The 27,921-nt window shown below is 45.9% G+C and overlaps 1 protein-coding gene across 1 annotated transcript; it reads left to right on the top strand.

The window, feature by feature from the left end:
* The first annotated feature begins 960 nt into the window (after positions 1-960).
* LOC144929898 (pyroglutamylated RF-amide peptide receptor-like) lies at positions 961-27,921 on the top strand. Its single transcript, XM_078850639.1, has 2 exons — positions 961-1,729; positions 27,838-27,921. Exons 1-2 carry the CDS (start codon positions 1,387-1,389, stop codon positions 27,855-27,857), a joined length of 363 nt encoding a protein of 120 aa, XP_078706765.1. The 5' UTR covers positions 961-1,386; the 3' UTR covers positions 27,858-27,921.

Genomic DNA, 27,921 nt, shown 5'->3' with positions numbered 1-27,921 from the left:
TGTCTTTTTTCTTTTTGTTTATATATATATATTCTAGCTATAAGTAAGTCTGCTGTGAAAAGTGAGATTTGTATGATTGTTAACATCACTTTTTGCAGCAGACTTACTCAGCCCCGGCAAGCCCATTCCAAGGGCGATGGGGCACTGTGGGAGGCAGCTGGACCCAATGGTGATGGGGGGGGGGGTGAGCTCAGGCTAGAGCCCACCACCACACAGCCAGGGGACAGAGCCCAAAGCCCCGTGGCTGGAGCCTGCCACCGGCCACCCCAGGGCTGAAGCCCAATCCCACTGCCCCCGGCAAGGTGCGGAACTCACTGACTGCCTGCTCCTCTGGCTTGTGTGTCTCCAGAGGGGCCCAACCACTGCTGGTGACCCCTGGGGAGGGGCTGATGCTTCATCTCCCCGCCCCCCAATCACTGCCCAGGAAGCTGTGGCCACAAGAAAAGCCCCCTGATGGCTGCACGCGGCCACGGTGGCTGCATTTGAGGTTAATTGAAAGGAGAGATTATTCGAGCCCCGCTTTCTTTTTCTGATTAGAGTCTAGCGGTCTGCAAGTTTAACGAGCCAGGATTGACAGCCGCCTACTCTGTCATTTGCCTGTGATCTCCTCTGCCCCAGAGGAAACCCCTGGTGCCACCAATTTACCAATCAGCCCAGGGCGCATGGAAATACCATGGGAATGTGTCATGCAGCAATTTCTGTTTAGGGATGGGAATGCGGCTTCCCCTGTGTCTCCCTACTCCTGGGAGGAAGAGAGAAACTGCTCTGCCAGAACCGGAGTGATAAGCCATCACTCACCTCTTCAGATCTCAGCAGCCAGGCTACTAAAGGAGAGGGAGACACACAGAGACAGAGCAAAGCGGGCTGCAGAGCACCCAGACAGTGCCGGGTCCGGCAGCACAACTCCCTAGCAAGCTGCGGCTGCTCGGGAACTCGTCTTCGCCTGTCATTATTTTTCCCCAGGGGGCAGCGGCAGGAGGCGCTGTTTCAAGCCCAGCGCGCAGGCTGCGTCCCTGGAGCGGAAGGCAGGGCGCTTGCCCTTGGGCTCGCTGGCTGCGCGGAGCGCACCGTTCGGCAGCCGGGAGCGACGAGCGAGCGGAGCTGCCAGGGCCGGGGCACGGAGCCACTCCAGAGGTCAGCACCGCGGAGAGCGCGCCGGCCCTGCCTCAGGCGGCTGAGCCCAGCCCAGGAGTCCAGGCTGCAGACCGGGCCCCGCGGTGAGCAGAGCCCGGAGTCACACCTCGTGGAGCGCAGCCGGAGCGCAGCGACCCGAGGCTCCAGCACCCTGGAGAGCGCGCTGGGGGCCTGGGGGCCTGGGTTCAGCACCAAGGACAAGGCTCCGGGGTGAGCGCCCCATGCCCCGGGCGCCCACCAGGGACCAGCACCATGGAGAGGAGGCTGAACGTGAGCCCGGAGGCGCTCAACAGGCTCCTGGAGGAGCACAACATGACCAGGGAAGAGTTCATTGCCGCCTACCGCCTCAAACCCCTCGTTTACATCCCAGAGCTGCCTCCCAGTGCCAAGGTTACCTTCCTGGTGCTCTACATCATCATCTTCGCGCTGGCTCTTCTGGGCAACAGCCTGGTGGTCTACATCATCATCCGGCGGAAAGCCATGAGAACGGCCACCAATATTTTCATCTGCTCCCTGGCGTGCAGTGACCTGCTGGTCACTTTCTTCTGCATCCCTTTCACTCTCCTGCAGAACGTCTCCTCAGAGTGGCTAGGTGGTAAGTCTGCCCAAGTGGGCTCACTCCCACCCTTCCCCTTTCTTCTTTCAAGTACATAAAAGGTTGTTACAAGGAGGAGGGAGAAAAATTGTTCTTAACCTCTGAGGATAGGACAAGAAGCAATGGGTTTAAATTGCAGCAAGGGAGGTTTAGGTTGGACATTAGGAAAAACTTCCAAACTGTCAGGGTGTTAAGCACTGGAATAAATTGCCTAGGAAGGCTGTGGACTCTCCATCATTGGGGATTTTTAAGAGCAAGTTAGACAAACACTTGTCACGGATGGTCTAGATAATACTTAGTCCTGCCTTGAGTCCAAGGGACTGGACTAGATGACCTCTTGAGGTCCCTTCCAGTCCTATGATTCTTTCCCCAAGGCTTGAGATCTGCTACAGGTTGGCTACTGCCCATTAACCAATCATCTCTCCCGTGCCTTATAGCGAGCTAGCTGGCTAAGTTATAGACCATGTCCATACTTTGTTCTTTCAAAACCAGATGTTCCTCCTCTTGAGCTGAGTAAGTGGAATCATTTTAAAAGCTGTTGGAATAATTCAGATCCTTCCACACTTAACAAATCATTCCATCAGCCTCTGGGTTTGGGAGGGAGTTGTACTCCAGTAATTGCTTTTGCAAACTCTATCACAACACTGTCATGTTGCGAACAGCTCAATAAATTGGGGCTATTTCCAGTTTTTGAAAGAAATTAGGGTCACATGCAGAAAATGAACCTTCATAACCTTGTAAAAAATAAAAATGCAATACACTCACACAAGATGGTTTTGTGTTTTGCTAACAATTTGCAATCTCCACCTCTTCGTTTTCTATTATCTTTGTCAGCTTGCATTGTTTTCTGAGTCTCTCTTTGTAGTTACAAGTCAGAACCTGTCACTTAGACTGGGAAAACATGTTATTGGCTCACAAATGAGTTATGAGTGTCCCTTTATGCTGGGTATGAAAGGTAATGCTAATATCCACATTTTATCATTTAAATTTGCATGTATGTGGCTCTGGTGTTGTTATATTATTATTTATTTGTATTACCAGTGTGCCTGTGAGCCCTATTTATAGATTAGAACCCCATTGTGTTATGTGGTACCGAGTTATACAAAAGAAAATGTGGCATGCTCTGACATTCAGAGAGGAGGAGTAAAAATCACCAGGACACTAGTCAAAGGGTGTTTAATACCCACTGAAATCAAGCTATGCGCTTAGACCTTGACAAGAATATGATAACTGAATCAATACATCAAGACACATCACACTGGGATCTTCACAAATGGCCCTAGAAGTGAAGTTTTTATTAGGCAAGAACAGAGTGAGTTCAGTCACATTGCTATTGGCTCTAAGTGGCATTCCCACAAGCAATAACCTTTTCAGTTGCTGCTTACTGTCAAAAAGTATTTCCCTCCGAAAGCAGGAGGGAAAACCAGAGGAAATGTGGCCAATCTGATTGTTAAAATCTGAATGCCCCACTGGTTGGACTGAGGGGCAAAATAGTAGTCATAAAATTAGATAGATATGTAACTGAATAATCACTACAGGATGTCATCACTAAAACCAGACTCCAGTGCATCCCCTTAGATTCATAGGCCTGCTCTACACTACAAAGTTAGGTCGACATATGCCGTGTTAGGTCGAGTTAATAATGTATGTGTCTACACTACCGAGTCCCTTCTCCCGACCTAAAGGGCTTGTAAAGTTGACTTCTGTACTCCACTTCCGTGAGAGGCATTGTGCTTCAGTCAACAGCCACGCATCAACATGGGGATAGTGTAGACACTGTGCTGTGTAATTCGAAGGAATTAGCCTCCAGGAGGTATCCCACAGTGCTCTGCTGTGACCGCTCCAGAGAGCACTTTCAACTCCACTGCACTTCTGCCAGGTACACAGGAAACAACCCCCACCCATTGAAGCCCGGGGAACTTTGGAATTTTCATTTCCTGTTTGATCGACATGGAGAGCTTGTCAGCACAGCTGACCACGGATGCTCAAGGCTGCAAACGCACTCCAGCATGGAGGACACAGGAGACACTGGATCTTATTGCTGTGTGGGGAGAAGAGTCTGTACAGGCAGAGCTCCGAACCAGCAGAAAAAAGGCTGACATCTATGCCAAAATCGCGGTGGGCATGGAGGAGAAGGGCTACACCAGGGACACACATCAGTGCCGTGTGAAAATAAAGGAGCTTCAGCAAGCGTACCAGAAGACAAGGGAGGTGAACAGCTGCTCTGGTTCTGAGCCACAGACATGACGCTTCTATGAGGAGCTGCATGTGTTTCTAGGCAGCGACCCCACCACTACCCTGAAACACTGTGTGGAGACCTCCCAGGAGCCCCGGGCGACCTCGGGCTACAACAAGGAGGGCATTGTTGACGAGAAAGAGGAGGATGAGGAGAATGCTCAGCAGGCAAGTGGAGGATCCATTATCCCCGAAAGCCAGGAACTTTTTTTAAACTCTGGAGGCCATCCCCCTCACAGGACCAGTTGGCGGTGGAGTGTGATGCCGGGAAAGGCACCTCTGGTGAGTACACATTTCCAATCAAACTGTTGGGGTTACATATTATCTTTAATGTTGAATCTGATTTAAAAAAATGGGATAGTGGCTATCGGTGGCCACTCCAGCTACGCCGAGGGTACGCTCCGAAAAAGACTATTTATGTGCCCGGGGATGGCCCTGGAATCCTCCATGGAGCTCTCTAGGAAGCTTTCGTGGAGGTACTCTGCAATCCTTTGCAGAAGGTTTCTGGGAAGGCCTGCCTTATTTCGTCCACCACGGTACTACACTTTACCGCGCCACTCCAGTATTAACTCTTCTGGCATCATTGTGGCACACAGCATTACAGCATAAGGACCAGGTCTGTACCCAGATGCTTGCAGCATCGGCTCCCTTTCTGCCTCTGTTACCCTCAGGAGAGTGATATTGCATATGGTCACCTAGGGGAAAAGGGGGAAGTTTTAAATGCTAGCCCTTAAACTGAAAACAATTTGATAAGTTTGGTGAATTCTGGGTCACACAACCATGCTTTCCTGAATCTGTCCTGGCTGTGGTTGGAAGGGATCACCCCGTATTGCAGCCAGCATTTAGAGAAGGCGGGGGGTGACACTTCCTGTTCGTCTCCCTTCCACCCCAACCCAGGGCTGCTTTTGTAACAATGAAACTATTTGTGCGGCTTTACGCTGGTGCCTGTCCTCAAGCACCATCCTGGTTGCTATGGGAAAGGGGTCTGTGCTGAGGTTGGAACCACTGATCCCAAGGATGTCTTATTAAAAGCTGCAGCACAAGATCTCTTCCCCCCGCCTCATGGCCTTACTCACTATGGCTGGAGCAGCAAACCGACTGTTGCAGTAGCCCATGGTTGTGGTTACATTGTGGCTTGCAGGAAAGTGCATTGAGGGGTGTTACTTTTTATACAAAGATTTAGCCTTGCACCAGAAACAATTTATGCTCTGTCAGTGCTACCCTTGTGCTTTGTACTTTTTGCAGCTGAAACCTTGTCCGTCGGTGCATCCTCCACACCAGGACAGAGACTTTCCCTGATTAGAAGGCTGAAAAAGAAGACTCAGGAGGACATGTTCAAGGAGTTAATGTGCGCCTCCGAGAGTGACAAGATGGAGCTCAAGGCACGGAGGACTGCACTGTCCGACAGCCTGCACAACGACCACGAGGACAGGAGAGCATGCAGGGAACATGAGTGTGACACGCAGAACGAAATGGTGCAGATTATGAGGGAGCAAACAGACATGTTGAGGCATCTGGCTGAGGTTCAAGAAAGGCAGCTGGACGCTAGCGTCCTGCTGCAGCCTATGCTGAACCTGCTGCCATTGTCGCCAAGTTCCACATCCTTCCCTCCCAGACATTCTAGGATGCGGGGGCAATGGGGGGAAAGTCCAGTGTCCCTTGCACTCTACTCCAGGGGAGGGTACAAGGACCAGAAGGCGCCCATTCCCACACTTTTGATTGTTATTGCAGGGCAGTTGTAAGCAAGTTGTCCTTGTTTCTCCCTTTTACCCCACTCCCACCTCGGTGTTATCAGCCCCTTAGCCCTAGGTTATCATAATTTTCTTTGACATCTCTCTATGTTTGTGAGCATAAAAGAAATTAATGGATTGAGGAGAAACGGCTCTTTATTAATTCAGCACACAACGGTTAGTGGGGGTGTAGTTTACAGGGGACTAAATGCAATGAAGGGAACAGCTAGGTAAGGAACAACACACATAAGTGTCACATTACTGTGGGGCATTGATTAAACTAGTTTTCAAAGTCTCACAGAGATGCAGCACACCTCAATGTGCTCTTCTTATTGCCCTGCTGTCTTGCAGCTCAAAACTGGCTGCCAGCTACTCTACCTTAATGCCCTACCCCACTGGAAACTTTTCTCCCTTTGTTTCACAGATATTATGGAGCACACAGCAGGCAGCAACAACAGTGGGGATAGTAAGGCACTGAATGGGGATACTGCTTTCACTGAGGTCTAACCTAATAAGCAAACTATGCCAGTGGGCTTTTAAACATCCAAAGGCACATTCCACCACCATTCTGCACTTGCTCAGCCTATGGTTGAACCGCTCCTTGCTGCTGTCCAGGCTGCCTGTGTACGGCTTCATGAGCCATAGGAGCAAGGAGTAGGCTGGGTCTCCCAGGATCACGATTGGCATTTCAACATCACCAATGGTTATTCTGTAGTCTGGAAAGAAAGTTCCTGCTTGCTACTTTCTGAACAGACTGGAGTTCCTAAAGATCCGTGCGTCATGCACCTTTCCGACCATCCCACGTTGATGTTGGTGAAGTGGCCCCTGTGATCCACCAGTGCTTGCAACACCATTGAGAAGTACCCCTTTGGTTTATGTACTCTTTGGCAAGGTGCTCTGGTGCCAAGATAGGGATATATGTTCCATCTATTGCCCCACCACAGTTAGGGAACCCCATCACGGCAAAATCATTCACTATGTCCTGCACGTTGCCCAGAGTCACTACCCTTCTTAGCAGAAGTCTATTGATTGCCCTGGCAACTTGGATCACAGCAGACACCATGGTAGATTTACCCACTCTGAATTGGTTCCCCACTGACCGGTAGCAGTCCGGCATTGAAAGCTTCCACAGAGCTATCGCCACTCACTTCTCAACTGTCACAGCAGCTCGCCTTTTAGTATTGCTGCACTTCAGGGCTGGGGAAAGCTCTTCGCACAGTCCCATGAAAGTGGCGTTGCGCGTTCGAAAGTTCCGCAGCCACTTCTCATCATTCCATAGCTGCATAACTAGGTGGTCCCACCAGTCAGTGCTTGTTTCCCAGGCCCAGAAGCGGCACTCCACTATGTCAAGGTGATGCACGACTGTTGCCACCATCTGCAAATTGCTCCGCTCCCAGGCTTCCAGCAGGGCTGCTTGTGTGGCATCACGTTGTTCTGTGCAGCGGCTCCTGCTCCAGCTGAGTAAATACTGCAGGATAAGGTGCGAGGTGTTTGTAATGCTCACAACAACAGTGTACTGCTGAGCAGGGTCCATGCATGCCATGCTATGGCATCTGCGCAGGTGACCCAGGCTGAGGAAAAAAGGCGTGAAAAAGGCTTGGTTTGTTTGCCGCTGAGTTCAGGGAGGAAGGGAAGTAAGTGCATCATGGGAGGCCAGTGCCATGTTCCCATAACCACCTGTGCAAATAAATGTTTTGGTCCCATGAAGCATTGCAAGCCCAACCCAACGTTCCATTTGGCTACGTGCACTGTGGGATAGCTACCCACAGTGCAGCGCTCCGTGAGTCAATGCAAGCCCTGCTAGTGAGGATGTGCTCTGCCAACACCATGAACATAGTGGGGACATGCAAAATCAACTTGCTTAAATTGGAGGCTCAATGTCGACTTAAACAAAATGGACCTAATTTTGTAGTGTAGACATACTCATATATTCCATTGTGAGTCTGACCTCCTGTAGAGCACAAAGGATAGAAATTCCCTAAAAATAATTCCTAGAGCATATTCTCTAGGTTATAAATGTGATCAAGTCATGATCATTTGTACCTAAACTACGGTTGATTTTTAGTTCTATAATCAGTTTCTCTTTATCTGTTAAGACAAGATCTAATAAAGAGTTCCCCCATGCTGGCTGCACAACTTTTTGAGTTAAGAAATGGTCATCTATCATTTCTGCAATTGTAACTCATTAGCCAGAGTGTGTTATACATGTACTCCTCTGTATCTGATCCACAGACGATATGGGCTGTTACAAGCCCAGAGCTACAGAGCCTGGCTCTTTGGCTACAGCTGTAGAGGCTAGGGCTGGCTGGCAAACAAGAATTCCATTTCATGAACAATGCTGAGCTTTTGAGATCTGTTTTCATTCTGATTCAGAACAAAACTGAGACCTTTTGAAAGTTATGGGAAAAAATGTGAGAGGGGGAAAGAGACCCCAGCAAGCTCAGAATAGCCCATAGCCTGGTGGTAGGGCATTCACCCAGGATGCGGAAGAAACAGGTTTATGTCCTAGCTCTGCCTGATTTGAAGCAGGAACTTGAAGCAGAATTTTGACATCCCCAGTGAGAGCTTTAACCACTGGGGTAGAAAGTCAGTCTCTCCTATTGGAGCTGTTCCACTTTGTATAAATAATGAACTATTCATTGGGGCAGACTTAAAGACTGATGTTTAGGGCATTCACCCAAGATGTAGGAGACCCAGGTTCAAGATCCTGCTCCAAATCAGAAAGATCATGTGTATGACTAGAGCAACTCCAAATCAGACAGAGCAGGGACTTGAATCTGTGTCTCCCCACAACCTGCATCAATACCCTCACCACCAGGCTATTAGCTATTCTGGGGTCCCTCTCCTTCCCCACAGAAATTCCATCCCGGATGTGAGAAACCTTCATCATGAACATTGATGGAAAGAGGTATGTTCTTGTTTTGACAAATTGGCATTTTCCAATGGAAAAAACACTCAGTCAAAAAAATCCCAGCCACTCCAGTAGATACTCATGTCCATGGTCCCCAGGTCATCCCCACTTTTGGGCCAAGATGCCAGTCATCCCTGGGGAATGCCTTGACACAACATTCCCTGTTCATCTCTGCTTAATAGTGACAATGTAAATTGCCTTAAAGAGCCTGACGTACACAAGTTTACTTCTGCAACTCCACTGATCATAACTGAGCTATTTCTGATTTACTCCAGTGCAAATGTGGGAGAACTGGGCACAAAACAGTGCCTGTGTTGGTTATCTTTCCACTCATTTTGTTTCAGGGATGTATCACAGAGAGAAAAACTGGATTCGTTTCTTTTGTCCAGGCAGTATGGGAAGTGAGGACACATTTTATGTTTACGCATCATTCACTTTCACCTTTCATTTTAAGTTGCTGCCCATGTGAGCAACTCACTACATCTTTTTATTCTATTCTGGGGTTTGATTCATTCACCAGAGTGATGAATGGATGATTCTGATCTGGCGACATTTTACACCCATGACAAGGCAAGCAAGAATTAGTCTCAGATTCTTGTCCTAGAGTTGCATAGATCTCTATGACTAATTTACATTGCTTGTTTGCCAAATCTTCCCCCATTTCTAGCAGTTGTTTCAACATGGTCAGGATTTTTGATTTCTCCCTAGGCTTCCTGCTGATCCATGTAATTGTTTGGTGTTACTGCTGGGTTTTTTTGCTGAAAATAATATCCCCTCAATATTTCCTTTGGATAAGCCACCAGGGCTTTGCAGCATTGTAGGTATGGTAACAGACTGGTACCACTTTTCTATATGCCTATATTCTATTTTTATATTTTCTTTTAATACCAGATTAAAGATAGATAATTAAGAAAAGTCCAAGATGGTGTGTGGATTTAAATTAATGGGACTATTTACATGGGTGAGACAACAGAATTTGGCTGCTGATCAGCATGAAGAGGGAATTCTCACATGTGGGTCCTTATCATAGTCCTGAATTCAGCAGTCCATCATTCAGCAAAGAGCATAAGCACATTTTGAACCTTTAGCTTAATTGACTTCAGTGGGACTTAAGACACATGCTTTAGTGCTTTGCTGAAAGGGGTGGACTTAAGCCCAGAAATGTTTTGCTGAATTGTGCCATAATGTTTAGGGCAGCATCCATTGAAGTCGTCCCCAAAAGTCCTTCAGCCCACAGTTCACAGGGTGAGTAAGACAGACAGAAGCTGTCCACTCGCACTTTAACAAAATGCTCATCTAACCCCAGGCCCTTGCTCCATGTTTAACGTGGCTCTCTGCCATGGCTGCCTTTCCGAAAAGGAAAATGATTAACCTCCATGACATGGTCCACTGGTTATATTTGCCCTATATTGCAAAAATTATGAACTCCACTTAGGCCATCCTGTGTACTTGCCTGCCCAACTCAGTACACTCATCTCTACTTGAAGGGTACCTCTACACTGCAGTTGGGGGTGTGAATGGCAGCCCATGTCGATGTACCCAGGCCAGCTCTACTCTGGCTAACTCACTAACAGTAGACGTGAAGATGCCACACCCTGGCTGTATAAGCCCACCTGGGTCTCCAGGTACGTACTCACTTGTGCAGCCCACACTGCTGCCCGCACTTCTGCAGCCTCACTTCTATTTTTAGCAAGTACAGCTAGCACAGGGACTTCTACATGAGCTGCCATTTTAGACCCCTGGCTGCAGTGTAGGCATAATACCTTGACTGAGCTCCTCACTTTCTCACCCAAGCTATAGCAAAGCCCCGTAGAAATCTATGCACCACCTAAGTCCTTACGCTGGCCTTCTGCACAGGCGTGAATTCCACATTCTCAGTACCAGCTCAAGAATGCTTTTATTCTCTGGTGTTTCCTGAAGTCCCATCCATCAGCTTTAAATGGTTTCTCCTCTTTCCCTTAGTTCTCTGCTGAACGTTTTCTTTGTGTTGATCTTAAGCTGAAGTGACCTGCGCCAAGCTTTTTGCCGAGGTTTCCTGCTGCAGAAGAAAGACTCCGCTGTTTTCTCTCGCTTTTAATATCTTTGATCAATGGTGCAGTAGTTTCAACTATAATAATGCTCGGTGCTATGATCTGTTCTTTAGCAACTGGCAAAACAGTTTCTCTTGTTTTCATTATCAGTTCCTTCATCCCTTAAGGCACATAGAAATATCACAGAATCCTTATATTTTAATCAGGGCTTTGTGGCCTTCTCTACAAAAGGTATATGGGTGAGATCCCCAGGTAGGGTAAATCAGTGTACTCCAATGAAATCAATAGTATAATGCCAGTTTACCCCAGAGAACCATCTGGTGTGTATGTGTAGCTAGGCATTTTATTGATCTCTGTATCTATATATATTATATACACACACACGCACACTTTTCATATGAATTCAGGAGTGGGGAAAAAATGGAGACAACCTAAAGAAAACCATGTCTCAGGAGAACATCTTAAAACATCCATTGTATCCCACATGCTGCCTGCTCATCCTCCAGTCCAGAAAGGCCCCAAACACAACTGAACCACTGGGGCAGGATACTAGGAATCCATTCTCTGAGTTTTGGCACCCCCTACGCATATGGGGGATTGCTCCTCGAAAAGCTCCTTTAATGGCCATGTGCTGGGCTGGAGGTTCTCCTGCCGTCGGGGTCTCTGCTCCTGTCCTCCAATGGAGGGGGCTCTAGGGCTGCAGAGACCTCTCCTTCCCCAAATTTGAGGCTGGAAAGTCCACAGGCTGTACTTGTTCTCTTCTATAATTTGATTCAAATTTCGAGTTTTTTCTCCCTATTGCTCTGAGTGCATCATCAGAAAGTAGCTTCTAGCCAATTTGTTCTCTGTTTATTACTACCTGAGGTGATGCAGCTCATAGGTGGAAACACAGCTCTCTCCTGTTTCATCATGCCAACCAGGTGCATTTTTAGGGTGGTAAATGTGCTTGTGGAGCTGGTGTTTCATCTGAATCATCGCAAGTAATGCTCTAAATGAGCAAGTCCTGGAAATCCTCTCTGATCCTTATAACTAAGAAGAATGACTGAGGATCAGTTATATTTCCCACAATCAGAAACTCTTATTCTGGTGCCATCTGGGGAGCCCAGCTGTAGACTGTGGCATGCAGAACTGTTCCATCCCATGATTTATCTAGTCTGATTTTCAGTGACTCAAGTGTTGGCGTTTCTAGCACTTGAGAAGAAGAAGGGTAGGTAAGGCACAGGACTAGGAGTTCTGTTATTTGCCTAACCACAGATTTCCTGGGCCTAATCCACTATTACCCTGCACTTTGGGGGGTCATTCACACCAGTGCAAAGTGAGTAACACAGTAGCAAATCAGACTGGCAGCATTTTAGCTGCACAAGGCACAGGGCAAGGGTGAAACACACCCCTTGTGAGGTCAAGTCACATCATCTCTTTGTGCTTCAATTCTCCCCTCTGTAAAATGGGATACCACCTCCGTCTCTCACAGCAGTGTTGTGAGACTAGATTAATTAACGTTTGCCAAGTGCTCTCAAATCCCTCCTGCACTGTGCTAGCACTCACTGCAAACCAAAAATAATATTATTCCCTTGGAGAAACTATTCCACTCTCTAACTGATCTAGATTCTCTCCAATACCTATTGCAATGATACAAGTTATTATAAAACTCTTAGCATAGTTGTAATTAGAAGGGAGTCTTAAAAGGGATCTCAGCGTTCAAAGGACACCAATCGTGACAGCCAGAGCATGAAATGTTGGCAGGAAAAGAGGCCAAACCCAATTTTCACTGCCTTGAAGATATGCGGCGTGGGACATCTGTTGCAACTAAAGTTTCCCCAAGCAATAATACCCAGGGCCTCGCTTGTCAGGGTTGCTAAGCACGTCGGCTTCGATGGGAGCTGCCAGCGGTCAGGAATTCTGAAAAAAGCCCTGCCCCAATTGAGAAAGAACGAATCGCCAGCTCTCTCACTGGGAGAAACCGAAGATGAGAGTCCCATATTCTAAGAATAAAGGATGAACCTTTAACTTTGCACGGTACTCGGCTACTACACTGGCAAGTGCCATTGAAAGAGGGAAGAGATGTGGCTGTAAGAAAGGCTGCAGCTCAGCGAGATGTAGCTCAGCTTGTCTTTCGCAGAATGCCAAGCTCAGCGTCTCGATCAGTTCTTCAGCCTGAATACGCTCTCCGCCCTTCCTATCTGCTTCCCCCTCCTGCCCAATCACGCACCCAGTGAAGATGCACACCTGCAGTGCCTTGAGCCTCAGCCCCCAACACCATACGTTTAGTTATAGCACATGCATGGCAGCTACTCTTTCATGAAAGAACTTACTTTTGATTTCTCCCCGACTGGTAAATCTTCTCCCAAACCGTATCTTGTCCCCACTGAGAACAATTTGTGACATCTTTTCTAAAACCCATAAAAAGCCACTTTGTCCCCATCTTCTTTGGCACGGGTTCACTCGTGCAATTAGTTTGTTTTCTCTGCGTGAGAGAGACAGAGAGAACTGTTGCTGGTAAAGTCTGCTTGCAAAACTACTATTTCCCCTTCAGCAAGGAGGGAATTGAGAAGGTGTCCTTGGGAAACAATCTAGCCCCAGAAGAGTAGCAAAGGCAGCTGGTCCAGCATCCCTGGAAGGCATTGTTATTTCTCCTGACCTCTTCAGGTTGGCTCCAGCTAGTGTCTCAAGCAATATATCCCCTCCAGCCCAGCTCTGGCACTAAGTGCCACTCAAGAGCCCTAATACAATAAATATTAGTTCAAGTTTGACTTATTTAATTATTGGGCTGAGCCAGAGATCCAGAGGCTCTGAAATTAATTTTATACAAATCCCAGGTATTATATTAAAAGTACACACTATTTTTGGTTGGTTGGCCAAATAGACTAGTTTAAAATGTCTAGTGCCTCTGAAATATTCTGTCTAGGTTCAGCTGAGCAAGGGGAAATATCTTTTTAAAGCAGCAGTGGATGTTTTATAAAAATGTTTTGGGGGGGAAATGATGATGCAGGAACAATGCTGCTTTCAGTTATGATATATTTTCTTCTGGGTCTTCATATTTCTCTTCTCTGTCTTAGGGCTTATCTCCATGGGGAAAGTAGTGCAGAATAAATTAGGGTATGAATTTAAAACACAATAGCTATTCCAAAGTGGACTAAACTAAACCGAACAAAGGCGCTCAGTGCAGAATAGTGTGTCCATAAGGAGAGGCAATGCAGAATAGCTATTTTGGGCTATCTCCCCATGTAGACAAGCCCTTAGAGCTGTATAACTATCCCTCCGTAGGAAGGAGAATAAGCTGAATAAGCTATGCTGGTATAAGGCACTTTTATACAGGCATAAATGCATCCACACTAGAGTGTTTACTGGGTTAGCTATATCTGTAAAAAAATCATACCCCTAACTGACATAGTTATACTGGAATAATTTTTCTAGTGTAGACTAGCTCTTAGGCTGAGGGAATCATAGACATGTAGGGCTGGAAGGACCTCAAGAAGTCATCAAGTCCATCCCTCCCCCATGCTGAGGCCAAATTAAGTATACCTAGCTCAGTGATACTCAGACTGAGGCTTATGAGCCATAAGTGGCTCTTTAATGTCTCTCCTGCAGTTCTTTGCAGCATGTATTAAAACACTGTGTGATTGAATTATTAACCAAAGTTATTAACCAATCAGGAGGCTTCTGCTATGTTATTAACCAATTGTCCTTGATAAAATATTGGATCAGTCATTTTGCTGCAAGAATGAATATATATAGGTAAATGAAACAATGAATTCACACAACTGTGGTTCTTTTGGGTAATGCTGATTGCTAATTTGGCTCCTGAACCCACTGAGGTCTGGGTATCACTGACCATCCCTGACAAGGGTCAGTCTAACCTGTTCTTAAAAACTTCACAAATTCCCAACAAAGCACAGCTTCATGGTTCACAGGATCCCTCCTGTCCTGGTACTTCCATGAGCTAACAGTACTTATACCCCATCCTCTCGCTTAACATCAGAACTGCTTGAAAATTTTTGCAATGTCAAAACTAGTGGCGCAGGGGGTTGCGATCGGAAAAAATACCTATGACATTTTTGTGATTTCCCCACCCTTTTTTTTTTTTTTTTTTTTTTAATATGAGCTGGCAACATTTTGGAAAATGTCATAAAAAGGGGGAAACAGAGAAAATTATCACAATCCCCTCCCTCCTCTTTTCCGAGCAACTTTACTGAAGATTCTCTGGGTGTTTTGCAAAAAGAAAAGGAGGACTTGTGGCACCTTAGAGACTAACCAATTTATTTGAGTAAATAAATATTTTTTGAAAATAAATATTTTCAAATATTATTTGAGCATAAATATTTATGCTCAAATAAATTGGTTAGTCTCTGAGGTGCCACAAGTACTCCTTTTCTTTTTGCGAATACAGACTAACACGGCTGTTACTCTGAAATCTGGGTGTTTTGTTCTTCACATCAAAGCTAGGAGAAGTTAACACCAACTTTTATCCCAACTTTACATCCAGCTAACTCAGACTCCGCGTCTTCCCTGATTTGCATTCGCAGAGCCCAGCACTGCCATGTAAATGGTGAGCCCTGAGCCCGTCCAGCCACCTCCCACACCTGACAATCAATCTGTTTCACACAAATGCCTGGAATTGAATTTACCAAGAGGAGCTGCAACGATTGCCCATAAGAGGGCCCTGAACCTTCAGAATGCACTCTTTCGGGGTAGGTCACTAAGCTCCAGGTTAGGTGGCCATCAGGTCACACGTATTGCTGCTGACGTTGGATTAGTTTATTTCCTCTTTGCGCGTTCACCTTGCCTTTGTGTTGCTCTGGCTGGTGATATTGTAAGGGATGCAACAGTGAGAGTAGTTTTGCAGTCTTTCAGAGTAACAGCCATGTTAGTCTGTCTTTGCAAAAAGAAAAGGAGGACTTGTGGCACCTTAGAGACTAACCAATTTATTTGAGCATGAGCTTTTGTGAGCTACAGCTCACTTCATCGGATGCATACCGTGGAAACTGCAGTAGACATTATATACACACAGAGACCATAAAACAATACCTCCTCCCACCCCACTGTCCTGCTGGTAATAGCTTATCTAAAGTGATCATCAAGTTGGGCCATTTCCAGCACAAATCCAGGTTTTCTCACCCTCCGCCCCCCCCACACAAACTCACTCTCCTGCTGGTAATAGCCCATCCAAAGGTCACTTTGGATGGGCTATTACCAGCAGGAGAGTGAGTTTGTGTGGGGGGGGGGGCGGAGGGTGAAATGGCCCAACTTGATGATCACTTTAGATAAGCTATTACCAGCAGGACAGTGGGGTGGGAGGGGTATTGTTTCATGGTCTCTGTGTGTATATAATGTCTACTGCAGTTTCCACAGTATGCATCCGATGAAGTGAGCTGTAGCTCACGAAAGCTCATGCTCAAATAAATTGGTTAGTCTCTAAGGTGCCACAAGTCCTCCTTTTCTTTTTGCAGTCTGTGACCTTGTATACACCTAAAACTCAGACCGACCTAGCTACGTCGCTCAGGGGGGTAAAAAAATTCTCAGCCCCAAGAGACATAATTAAGGGGACCTAGGCTCTAGTGTAGACAGCGCTAGGTTGCAGGAAGAATTCTTCCATCAGCTTAGCTACCGCCTCTGGAGGGGGTGGATTTACTACAGCGATGGAAGAAAACGTTGCATTGCTGAAGCACGCGTCTAGGCTGTGTAGCTGCAGCTGCGCCACTGTAGTGTGGACACAGCCTGTGTCTATTTTAGGTAGCTTGCCCCTGCTTGTAATTCAGGTCAGTGGGAGATACACATTGTAGGATCTGGCCCTTTATACATTGGTTTAAATGTCTGAGCATCTCAATGACATTTTAAAAGTGGAAACTGACACTGGACTGGGAGCAGCGTTTTTTTATCCAGCGTTTTGATCCTCTTTGAACCAGACTCGCTTTGCGATTTGAAGAAAAAAAAAATTGTCAGCAAATTGCTTTGCTGGCCAAGGTATTTCCGGCCATGAAATCCAATTTAGGGGGAGTATTAGAGACTTTGAAAGACTTTGAAAGTATTAGAGACTTAGACTGTAATCTGTTATATCGGAGTAAGGACAGACAGCACGAGTGGTCTCTAACCCTCTATTCTGTGGCATATTTAACTCAACCTTTGGGGCAAAGGATCAATCCACTTTTGTTTCCAAGGCTCCCATTTAAAACATGGCCTTACCTGGAGTGGGAAAATGCATTACCTAAACCATTTGAAATAATGAGGTTAAATACGATTTTGCCTTTTGTGAGAACAAGGATAGTTGCGTTTCAGCGTGGTTAACTCCAGAGACCCACAATCAGCCAACACATTTTTAAATGCAATGGATCCCTGCCTACACTAAGGATATGTCTACACTGGACAGAAAATCCCACACTGCCTCAGAGCCTGGGTCAACTGGTTTGGGCTGCGGGGCTAAAATTAGCAGTGTAGATGTTTCAGCCCGGGGGGAAGTCCAGTCTCTGAAACCCAGCAGTGAGCATCAAGATCCCTGGGATTCTATTCCCAGCTTGGCCACTGGCCTGCTGAGTGACCTTGTCAAGTCACTTCCCCGCTCTGTACCTCAGTTTCCCCATCTGACAAATGGGGATAATGACACTAACATCCTTTATAAATCATTTGGAGCCCTACCGATGAAAAGTGCTATTTAAGAGCTAGGGATTATTATAACATTAAGCACAGGAGTAGTGTCGGTAAAGTCAATGGTTCTGCTCATATGCTTATAGTTAAGTATGTACTACAAGGCTTTGCTGGATTGTGGGGGAGAGTGGAAGGGTCCATGAGCCAGATTTTCAAAAGTATTTAGGTGCCTAAAGATGTAGAAGGGCACCTAGTGGAATTTTCAAAAGCACTTGGGACCATCCATGGGGAGTTAGGTGCCTAACTTGCTCTGACGCTCAGGTGCCTCTCTGCATCTTCAGGCATCTAAATATCTTTGGAAATCTGGCCCCATATGACCAAGGATTGTTCTGTGCCTCAGTTTCTCTCTCTGGAAAGTTCTGCATCACAGAGGTGTTGTGAAACTTAATTAACTGCCTATCATGCTGGCCACTATTGTCTTGATTCCTTGTGGTCCCCCATTTGTCTGCACCCATCCGTTGTCTCTCGACTTGTACTGAGGTTGTAAGCTCTTTGGATCAGGGAAGGTCTTCTGTTTTGTTTGTACAATATCTAGTGCAACAGAGTCCTGATCCATGACTAAGGCCCCCAGATGCTATGATAACACCATTAATTGTTTTCAAAACTCTCAGAGATAGGTAACAAAAGGTGCCAAAGATATACATAGAATATCAGGGTTGGAAGGGACTTCAGGAGGTCATCTAGTCCAACCTACTGCTCAACGCAGGACCAATCCCCAATTTTTGCCCCATATCCCTAAATGGCCCCCTTAAGGATTCAACTCACAACCCTGGGTTTAGCAGTCCAAAGCTCAAACCACTGAGCTATCCCTCCCGCCCCATACAGGTTATGATGAATACAGGTTATTATGATTTACAGGTTATAATACAGGTTACTATGAATTTATAGTTACAATATTATCAGCATTCATAATTCTCCACTCTGTCAGAGGGTTTTTTCCCTTGTACACTGACAATGTGTTTTTATTTCATCTTTTAATTTTTTTCCCCCTCAAATACAAAAAGGAACAAAAAAAGCAAAACCATAAACAGCACACAGGGAAAACTGCCTGAGAACAGGAGATGGAAGACAAGAGTACAATTCAAATTTCCGGTGCACAGTTAGAACAAATGAGGTACACCGAGGACAGCTCTAAAGCAGAGATTCCCTAACTTTTTTCAACACTGCCATTTGGAGACCCATGCCCGTGCATGCTCTGCATCCCCCCCCCCAGCCTGGCACTACCCAACCCCCTTATTTCCCCAACATGCCACCTCCTCCTGCAGCTCCAGCCAGTCTCCCTCATCTCGCAGCCAAGCCACAATCCCCACCAGACTGCACACACTGCCCCCAGCTGCCTCCTGCTGCCGCTGGCCCAGCATTCGGAGTGGAGTGCAACAGGCAACCATAGGGGCTGGCCTGCTCCCCAACGACTCCCCGCCAGATACCCCCTGCCCAGCATCAGGCTGTCAACAGGGCTGACTTGCCCCCTAGCCGCTCTGCTGGCTGCCACTCCCCAGAAAGCAGCAAGGACATGGAAATGCTCCATCCTATGCTTGAGTCCTGTCAACCCCAAGTCTCTTTACCCGGGCTAGGAGGTTCATGCCCAGCTGCAGTGCAGACACACTCATACAGGCCCAGATCCAGCAAACGTTCTGCATGTGCTCAACTTTAAGCCATTATTAATATATTACTATAATGCCCAGGGACCAACTAAAAACTGGGTCCTATGATGCTAGGCATTGTGATAACATAGTCATAGACAGTCCCTGCCACAAAGAGCTTACGATCTAACTGTCTGAAACCAGATAACCTTTTTTTTTTTTTAAACAGCTTTCTGGCTGGAACAATCTTTGTGTTAGCAGCTCCCAACACAGCACCTCTGTGTCTCATTCTCTCTCTCTCTCTCTGTCACTCTCTCAGTGTGTGTTTTAAACTGACACTGAGGAGTTGAAAGTCATCCAGCTTCTCAGCCATGTGGGTTTTGTTGCAATGTATATTTCCATGCTAAACCCTTTCATAAACCTGCTCGAAGAATGCACTTTAGCAAATTTAGCTGGATGTAATGGACAGAGGAGACTAAGGATAACAAAAGGGAAAGGAGGGAAAGGATAAAACCAGGATCTTGGGGTTAATTTTTCATGAACTTGGCAGGGAAGACAGGGTACAGTTAATAGGAATGGTAATACCTGTGGAGTGTAACGACACTTGAAGGTGGCTCCCATAAAGATGTTTATTTGAGATCAGGAAAAGCAAGACCCTCAGCAGGTACAAATCAGCTTAGGTCAGCTGAGCTCACTGGAGCTATACTGATTTACACAAGCAGAGAATCTGGCTCTAAAGTGTTTTGCAGAAGTTCAGTGAAAATTCAATATGTGATTCACCCCTCTTCTTCCTCCCTCAGGTTATCTTGTTACTACTAAAAGTGAAAAACAGGTGTTTCATTAAGTGTTTGAGGCTAGGGATTAAGGGCGGGTGCAACTGCAGAGGCGGTGGGAAGATTCTGGATTTACAAAGGCATAACTGTGCTCAGGATCCAGTCCCTGCTTCTGCAGCATTTGCCCTGTTTCTTCAGAGCCTCGGCTAATTGTACATGATCCCCTTGCGTTTAGAAAAGAACCTGTAAGGTACATAAGTATACAGTGAGGGCTCTGAGTTTTATGGAGAACACAGAGGTTAATAACCTTATCTCTTGTGCTGCTTCCCAGCCCTGAATCACACACTGGGTTGAAAGTATGCTATTTATACAGTGCTTGGGGCAATAGATATTTGCTACCTGCTGCAACTTGGCCAACAAGATTCTCTGCTGGTAACACTGATTGTTATTTTGGGGGCAAGAGTAGGTGGCTGTGTCATTGGGGTGCCTGGCCCACTGCCCTGCTCAGAACAATGCACAGAGTAATACTTCTGTTCCTCCCGGTTCCACGTACTTGTCCCAGCTATTAACGTTAGCTGTACAGTGCACGTGGCCCCAGGGAGCTCCCAAGCAGCTGCAGCTAAACTCCAACAAACAGTCCTAGGAGCAGAGCTGTGCTAAGCCAAGAATCTCAACACTTTAAACCTTTGCTTTCATTCCAAATAAGAATTAGATGTCAACATTCGGTGTCTCCCACAAGGTGAAGTCATCCCAGTGATTGCTTTTGGGGTCAGTTGAATCATTTTGTTTCGACATCAGCAAAACATTTTGCTTCGAAGGAGACTTTTTATAGTGCATTATAAAAATGATATAAATGATCATATAAATATTAAAGTCGATGCTAAAAAGTCATTTCAAAATGGAAAAAAATGAAAATGTTAACGGTTTTTCCCCTAAATGAAATTTCAGTAGAATTGACACATTCCCACATTCATCGAATCAGCTTTTTCCCATGGGAAATTTTCAACCAGCTCTACCTACTAGTAGATGATTGAGGGGCATTTCCAAAAGAACCCTTAACTCGGGACAGATTGCACCCAGCCTCCATGAAAAGTGGGGTGGAGCCTTCATGCACCTGCCCTATTGCAATCTCTGAACTCCCCTGAGTACAAGGACTGCTCTGAAAAAAGGGGTGGGACCACAATGCCCACCTCCACTACACACTTGCCAAGACAGCAGGGCACACTGGGCCCCTGGTGTCCCCAGCTACATGATTATACATGAGAGCTAGTATGAGTTTGCCTCTGCAAGCTGGGAATCCCAGTCTTAGCTCATAGTGTAGGTGTAGCTGGTACAGCAGGCATGCTCTCCGAGAGCTCTAAGTGTCTCTAGGAGGTGTTCGGCTTGCTGGTGGCATCATCCCTCCTGAAGATCACCCTAGGGCAGTACAGCTTCATGCCACCCACAGGGAGGGGCTGTTCATGAATGTTACAAGTTGGTCCTTAAGGTGCTTCATCCTCGCATCGAGGGAAAGCCAAAGATGTCTGCCAAGGGAGTTCACGGTGAGTTTTTAAGTGGCTGAAAAGCCCAATTCTTACCCTGCAGATTTTCCCACAGAAGTGACAGGTGTAATCTTGGAGGAGACATAGTTGTTGGCTGGAGTGTTGTGCCCTTTCTTTCCTTCTTTGTCGCGTCTCTGTCTCATGAGCATGTCTGTTCTCCTCAAAGTGAGCTGTGGCTTGGTGTCTGGTGTGGTGCGTTACCTAGGGAGGTGGTGGAATCTCCTTCGTTAGAGGTTTTCAAGGTCAGGCTTGACAAAGCCCTGGGTGGGATGATTTAGTTGGGGATTGGTCCTGCTCTGAGCAGGGCGTTGGACTACATGACCTCCCGAGGTCCCTTCCAACCCTGATATTCTATGATTCTGTGATTCAGTCTCTGAGCCAATGGTGGCAGTCATCCCATCATGGAGTAGTCTGGTGATGGAAATGAATTTCTGTGGACAGACACTACACAGCACCTTCCATAGGGCATCATGATCGATAGAGAGTGAAAGGCCTTGGTTAGATCAATGAATGCCATGAACAGTTCCTGGTGTTGCTCTCTGACTTTTCCTGAACCTGTTGTGCCACGAAGATCATGTCAGTTGTGCCATGAGATGGCCTGAAGCCACATTGTGATTTAGGGAAGAGTTCCTCAGCAAGGGGGAGGAGGCAGTTGACTAGGATCCGGGCAAGAATCTTCCCTGCGATGGAGAGGAAAGCAATACCTCTATAGTTCCCGCACAAAAATGTGTCCCCTTTCTTGAATATCATAACAATGTTGGCCTTCTTCAGGTCAGGTGGAATTTCTTTGCAGGTCCAGATTTTGTCGAGGAGTTGGCAAAGTTTGTGTTGGAACATTCTTCCACCAGCTTTAAAAGCCTCAGCTTAAAGAGCACATGGACAGCTAAAGCAAGTATGTGTTCCCATTCTTCTAGCATAGCACATACACACTCCATTAACCTATCAAGATACACCTAAGCTTTCATCAGCGCTTGACTGTTCCTCAAAAGTTTCCCGTGCAGGACCTCCTCTATCCTGGTCACTTCCTCCTTCTGCTTTGGAAAGAGAAACTGTTTTAGGCACTCAAGTTGGATCTAATAGGACATACCTGTTCTGACTGCCAGGGTGAATCAGCAGAGCGCAAGTGGCTACGTTACAGGTCCCACTCAGGCTGAGTCCCATTGTGCTTTGCACTGTATAAACATATAAGAGGCAGCCCTGTCTCCAAAGAGTTTAGACGTCACGGTGAATTGGCTGAATAGCTCCACAGCTCTCAGGAAGGTCCAGGTATATAAAAGGCTGTAGAGCAAATTATTGCTGCCCTCTGGTAGCAAGTAAAATAATTAATCCATTTAGACACATTTTATGCTATGCTCCTATGACTCACACACACAGTGTTTGACTTACAGTAGAAAGCAAATGTGGCCTGAAACTATGTTGACTTAATCGCATGTAACCAGTTAAGCAGCCAAACAATTTTCACTGAACAAAGCCTCTCAATTAAAGGACTGTATCAAAACACTTCTAATTACAGATCCAGAATGCACAGAGCTTGCTTAATTCATGACAGCGTGTCCTGGGAATGCCGGATGATGCTTGGCACTACAGGACTGACTATGCCCACTCCCTGTTTGTTAGCCCAGTGATTAGCAATTTAATGTACAAAGTTATTAATTTTAGACGAGCCCAGTTCCGATGGTTCTCTCACATAAGTCTCACAACAGTGTAAGTCTATCCTCTTCAGTGGTACGATGGTAGCAAAGAGACTCGGGTGCTGTATCTCCAAAGGCTCTGTTTTATTTTAATGTGGACCTTTCTCCAAAGTCTGGGGGTATTTGGATCCAGGGTTTGGGGCAACCTCTCATTGTCGTAAAAGCGGCCAGTAGAAATATCCCCCAAGTCAATGGGGGCTAGGCACCTAACCTGCTTTGGCATTTGTGAAATCCCCCTAAGTATCTCTCTGTATCGTTAAGTGCCTGAATACCTTGGTCAGTCTGGCCCTACAGCTTTTCTTGATCGTGGATTGCACTCAGTAAATCTAACAGAATTTTCCCACCTCCACCTACTCTGATCTGATACTGTCAGATTTCTCTGGCACATCCTAATGTGACTGCCACTGGTATGATTACACAGGGAACCTATACTGCTGCTCACGGTTTAGATCCTTAGCTGGTGTCAATCAGCATAGTTCTATTGACTTTAGTGTGAGTCTTGAGGTTACAACAGGGCAAGAATTGTCTCGCAAGTTTGGGATGCATTTAATCTATAACTTCCAGAAAAAGAGAAAGAAGTCACTCTCTGTTTCTTTGGCAACCTAGTTCCCCATGGCTGAAGATTAAGCTTGGCTTCAGAGCCAGCAGAGTTCAGATCCACTCTCGGCATCCTTGCTGCAGTCTCATTTAAATTTAAATGTACAGAATGCAGCTCTCCAAGAGAAAAATAAAAAGTGGCTGTACAGTTTCTAAATGTGCTTGTTCTAATACTATACACTTGCCCCTTCATCACAGGCTTTAAAAATGGTTTACAGCCATTTCCTTTTCTCATTAGTGCATTGCTTGCCATTAAAAAAAGAAGCATTATACTTTTGCTGTGGTAGAAACATAGGCGATCCCATACTGCAGTATTTGCAATGATTCCCACTGCTTGTGTTTCAGGAAAACTGTATCAAAGCCAGCAGCCTTATGTCAAATACATAAGATGTGGGAATGGGAGCTGACTGGAAGGATGGTCTTGTAGTTAAGGCACTATACTAGGACTAAGGAAATATGGATTTAATTGCTTATTTATTTCCATGCCGATTGGTGCAAAGTCATGCACAGTAGAAAACATAATCCTAACAATACAGACAAAATGATGTGGTTTAAATTAGCTGTTACCATACAAGAAAGAGACCTTGGATAGCCCTCTGAAAACATCTGTTCAATGTGCAGCAGCAGTCAAAAAAGCAAACAGAATGTTAGAAACCATTAGGAAAGAGAGAGATAATACAACAAAAAATATCATAATGTGACTATACAAACCCATGGTACACCCAGACCTTGAATACCGCATGCAGTTCCAGTCGCCCCATCTCAAAAAAGATACATTAGAATTGGAAAAAGCACAGTGAATGTCAACAGAAATGATTATAACATCATGAATGGTGTGGAGAAAGTGAATAGGGATGTGTCATTTACCCCTCCACAAAACACACAAAAGACACAAAACAGGGGTCACACAATGCACAGTCAACCTATGGAACTCGTTGCCAGGTCAAAAGTATAAAGGGGTTTTAAAAAGAATTTGCTCAGTTTATGAAGGTTAGATCTATCAATGGTGATAAGCGAAGATGGTCAGGGATGCAACCCCATGCTCCAAGCATCCCTAAACATGTGACTCTCAGAAGCTGGGACTGGACAATGTGGGATGAATCACTTGATAATTCCACTGTTCTGTTTATTCCCTCTGAAGCATCTGGCACTGGCCACTGTTGAAGGATGGGATGCTGGGCTAGATGGACCATTGGTCTGATCCACTATGACCATTTTTATGTTCCTGGCTCTGCCACAGACTTTAAGATGGACACCCAAAAAAACCAGGCATCAGAATCGATAGCCACTTCTGACAATGTGCACCTGTCTCTCTCTCTCTCTGTCAAATGGGGATGATTCCCAATTTCCAGGGCCAGAAGGGTGCACTGTGATCATCCAGTCCTGGATAAGACAGGCCATGGAGCTTCCCCACTTTTGTCACTCATTCAAGGACTTCGGACGAAAGCCATTATAGGTGTGCAAAGTATGTCACTGAGCTACTAAAGGGTACCAGGAAATGCATCAAAAGGTGACGAAAACCACAACTACTTCCTACTACTGGTTACCGAGCCCTACCATTACAGAATGGGGGAAAATACCTTCCCACACTACTCAATTCATCTTCAAAAAGAGAAACAAGCTGTCCTTTCAAGAACGGGTGTCAGCTTGAGCTATCTAACATTAAGGCAAACATTCCCAGAGCGTGCCTTCAAATCCTGACATGGTGCCATCAAAGCAATGTAACATCAGCAACTCTGAGCCTCAAGTTGTCACAGAGGTGGACAAGATCATTCTAAATGAGCCACAGACAATGCCTCCCCACACTGTCTCCCAGGTCTGCAATGGGAACATCTGCCCTGGCTGGAGTCATCCATTAAGGTCCCTGCATCCACATGGCACTGATGGTCTATAAATTCTTTGCGGCATCTCTTTCTGTTTGTTCAGGAGCTAGTGCAATATGACCTGTTCTCAGTGGGTGCCTAGGCACTGTCATCACATATAATTTTGTGTTTCGTGTTGAACTTTAAAAATCTGATATGCAAACATTAAATTGCAAATACGGGGCCTGATTCTGATCTAGCTGCTCTGGTGTAGTGACTCTATTGGAATTAGACCTGAGTAAGTGGGACCACAGATTGTAAATTTTTAACAAGCTTCTCTTGTCCTGTCTTGCCAATGGTTTCTTAGTAAGAGAAAAGTGCTGAAGAACTCACTTGGCAAATGCTTTCTGTCTCCATTCCATCGAACGAGTTAAAGATCAAGTCTCCTAGAGGCAAAAATTAAAAAATTTTAAAAAAATACATACCATTATTTTTATCACATTTCCAAACTGTAATCCGACTAAAACCCTTGCCACCCAACTCCTTTGATAATAAGCTGTCACAGTGATCTGTCCTACATGCAGTTCCAATTCTCTCTTCCAGCCTGACAGGCGCTGACCTGAGTTTTAAACCTCAATTTGTAATGAAATTTTGGTTTCCCGTGACAGTTCTCTACCTCTATAATGTGCAGCCTTTCAGAGCTGGCTTGGCACTGCTCTTCTCCACTTACTCTCTCACGGTTGAATGAACTGAATCTGTCCCATCTGTTGCTGAAATAAATATTGCCTTGTTTTCCATTTGCTTAATGCACTTAATACTGCTAAACTGAGGCAGCTAGGTACTGAGTGCAACTACTGGCTTCATTGGCAGTTCTCCTGATTTCCCAGAATCACAGTAATGTAGGACTGGAAGGGACCTCAACAAGTCTCCTGTGCTGAGGCAGGACCAGGTAAACAGAGACTATCTCTGATGGGTGTTTGTCCAACCTGTTCTTAAAAACCTCCACTGATGGGAATTCCACAACCTCCCTTGGTATTACAGAATGCAATTATTCTCCCATTTACACAGTGCAAATTCACGGATGACACCTCAGCTGTTGTACTGCATCCAATTCTGGGCTCCACACTTTAGGAAAGGTGGACAAATTGGAGAGAGTCCAGCTGAGGTCTCACCAGTACTAAGTAGAGTGGGACAGCAACATACAACACAACATACAACACTCCTGTTAATACATCCCAGGAGATTAGCCTTTTGCACAGCTGCATCACATTGCCGGCTCATAGTCTATCTACCCCGGATCCTTTTCAGCTGTACTTCCGCCTAGCCAGTTATTCTGCATTTTGTAGCTGTGTGTTTGATTTTTCCTTCCTAAGCATAGTACTTTGCACTTGTCCTTATTGGAATTTCATCTTGTTGATTTCATATCAACTCTCCAATTCATCATGGTCATTTTGAATTCTAATCCTGTCCTCCAAGCCCTTGCAACCCCTTCCAGCTTGGTGTCATCTGCAAATTTGCACTGGTGTAAATGTGAGACTGATGACACATTGTAATACCAAAGTATCTCTAACTACTTTCAAACAGTAGATATGGCTATTTGTAACAGTAACCACTTGCATGGAACATTGTGCCTGCTCTATTTAATGTGCGCGTTGCCTTCTCTCTACCTGCAAGTGTGTGACTTGGAAAGCATAATTGGGAGTGGAGGGCTGTAAGAACCATTCTTGGCTTATGGAGAGTTTAGAGAGAGAGAGAGAGACAGAGGATGAAGTTCCTCTGACACATAACACAGGGCTATTGATGTGAAACTCAGGGTGTAGTAGAGAGGGAGCCTGGAGCATTGGGTCTGGTACAAGGCCTGAAGCCTGAACCAGAGGCTGTGAACCAAAGTCAGGCCACAAAGCAGATCCTTTCAAGTTCACTGTCCGATACATGACCTTGGCGAAGGTCCTGCTAGTGTTGCTAAAACACAGGCACTCCTAAGAAGCAACAGACACTGCGTATGTGTGTGAATACACAGCAAAAGATTAGCCCAGGTATATCCTGACCTACCAACAGATAAGAGGGGTTTACAGAAGTGATGAATTGGGAAGTTTTGCCTGAGACATTTAGAGCAAGATACAAGGAGAGGTAACAAGCAGATGTCATGAAACACATAAGGTGGTACATAAGTTGTTTGTCCCATTTTATACCTTGCCTTAACCCTTTGTCCAGCCGAGGGAGCAGTGAAATGTCCTGCTGACTGAGCTGAGTCCATTGTCACAGGCATACACATGTCAGTGTGCAGCACATATAGGGCACTAGGACCGTGCTTCATTGACAATAAACCCAGCCGGGCGCCTTCACCACTGAACCTTGTCTGTAGTCTTTCCAAGGTGTGCTGAGCCAGCTACCTGCACAGAGCTGGGCCAGCGCACAGAGAGAATGCACGCACTCCAAATGACAACACGGGGCAACATTTCCTCTAGTCTAAACCCAGAGTAACTCCACTGCAGTCAATGGAGTTCAATGATGCATGAATTTTCTCCCTGGTATCTAAAACACAATAAAGTACCGTTCTTTTTCATATCTTTCAGCCACACCAGACAGCTCATAACCCAGACAAGAAAACTGAGTTATCTTCATCAGCACTGATGTGTTTTCTTTAGCAGAAGCAAACC

This window comes from Lepidochelys kempii, chromosome 26 (genome assembly GCF_965140285.1).
Source record: "Lepidochelys kempii isolate rLepKem1 chromosome 26, rLepKem1.hap1, whole genome shotgun sequence".
In the NCBI taxonomy this organism is placed as follows: domain Eukaryota; kingdom Metazoa; phylum Chordata; order Testudines; family Cheloniidae; genus Lepidochelys; species Lepidochelys kempii.
The sequence above is the reverse complement of the archived record's forward strand: the minus strand, read 5'-3'. Positions and strand labels throughout refer to the sequence as shown.

Excerpts from the sequence above, each read along its gene's own strand:
- LOC144929898 (XM_078850639.1), top strand. The coding sequence starts at position 1,387 with ATGGAGAGGAGGCTGAACGTGAGCCCGGAGGCGCTCAACAGGCTCCTG. Across the intron at positions 1,730-27,837 it reads CTCCTCAGAGTGGCTAGGTG|CCACACCAGACAGCTCATAA; the intron begins GTAAGTCTGCCC and ends CATATCTTTCAG.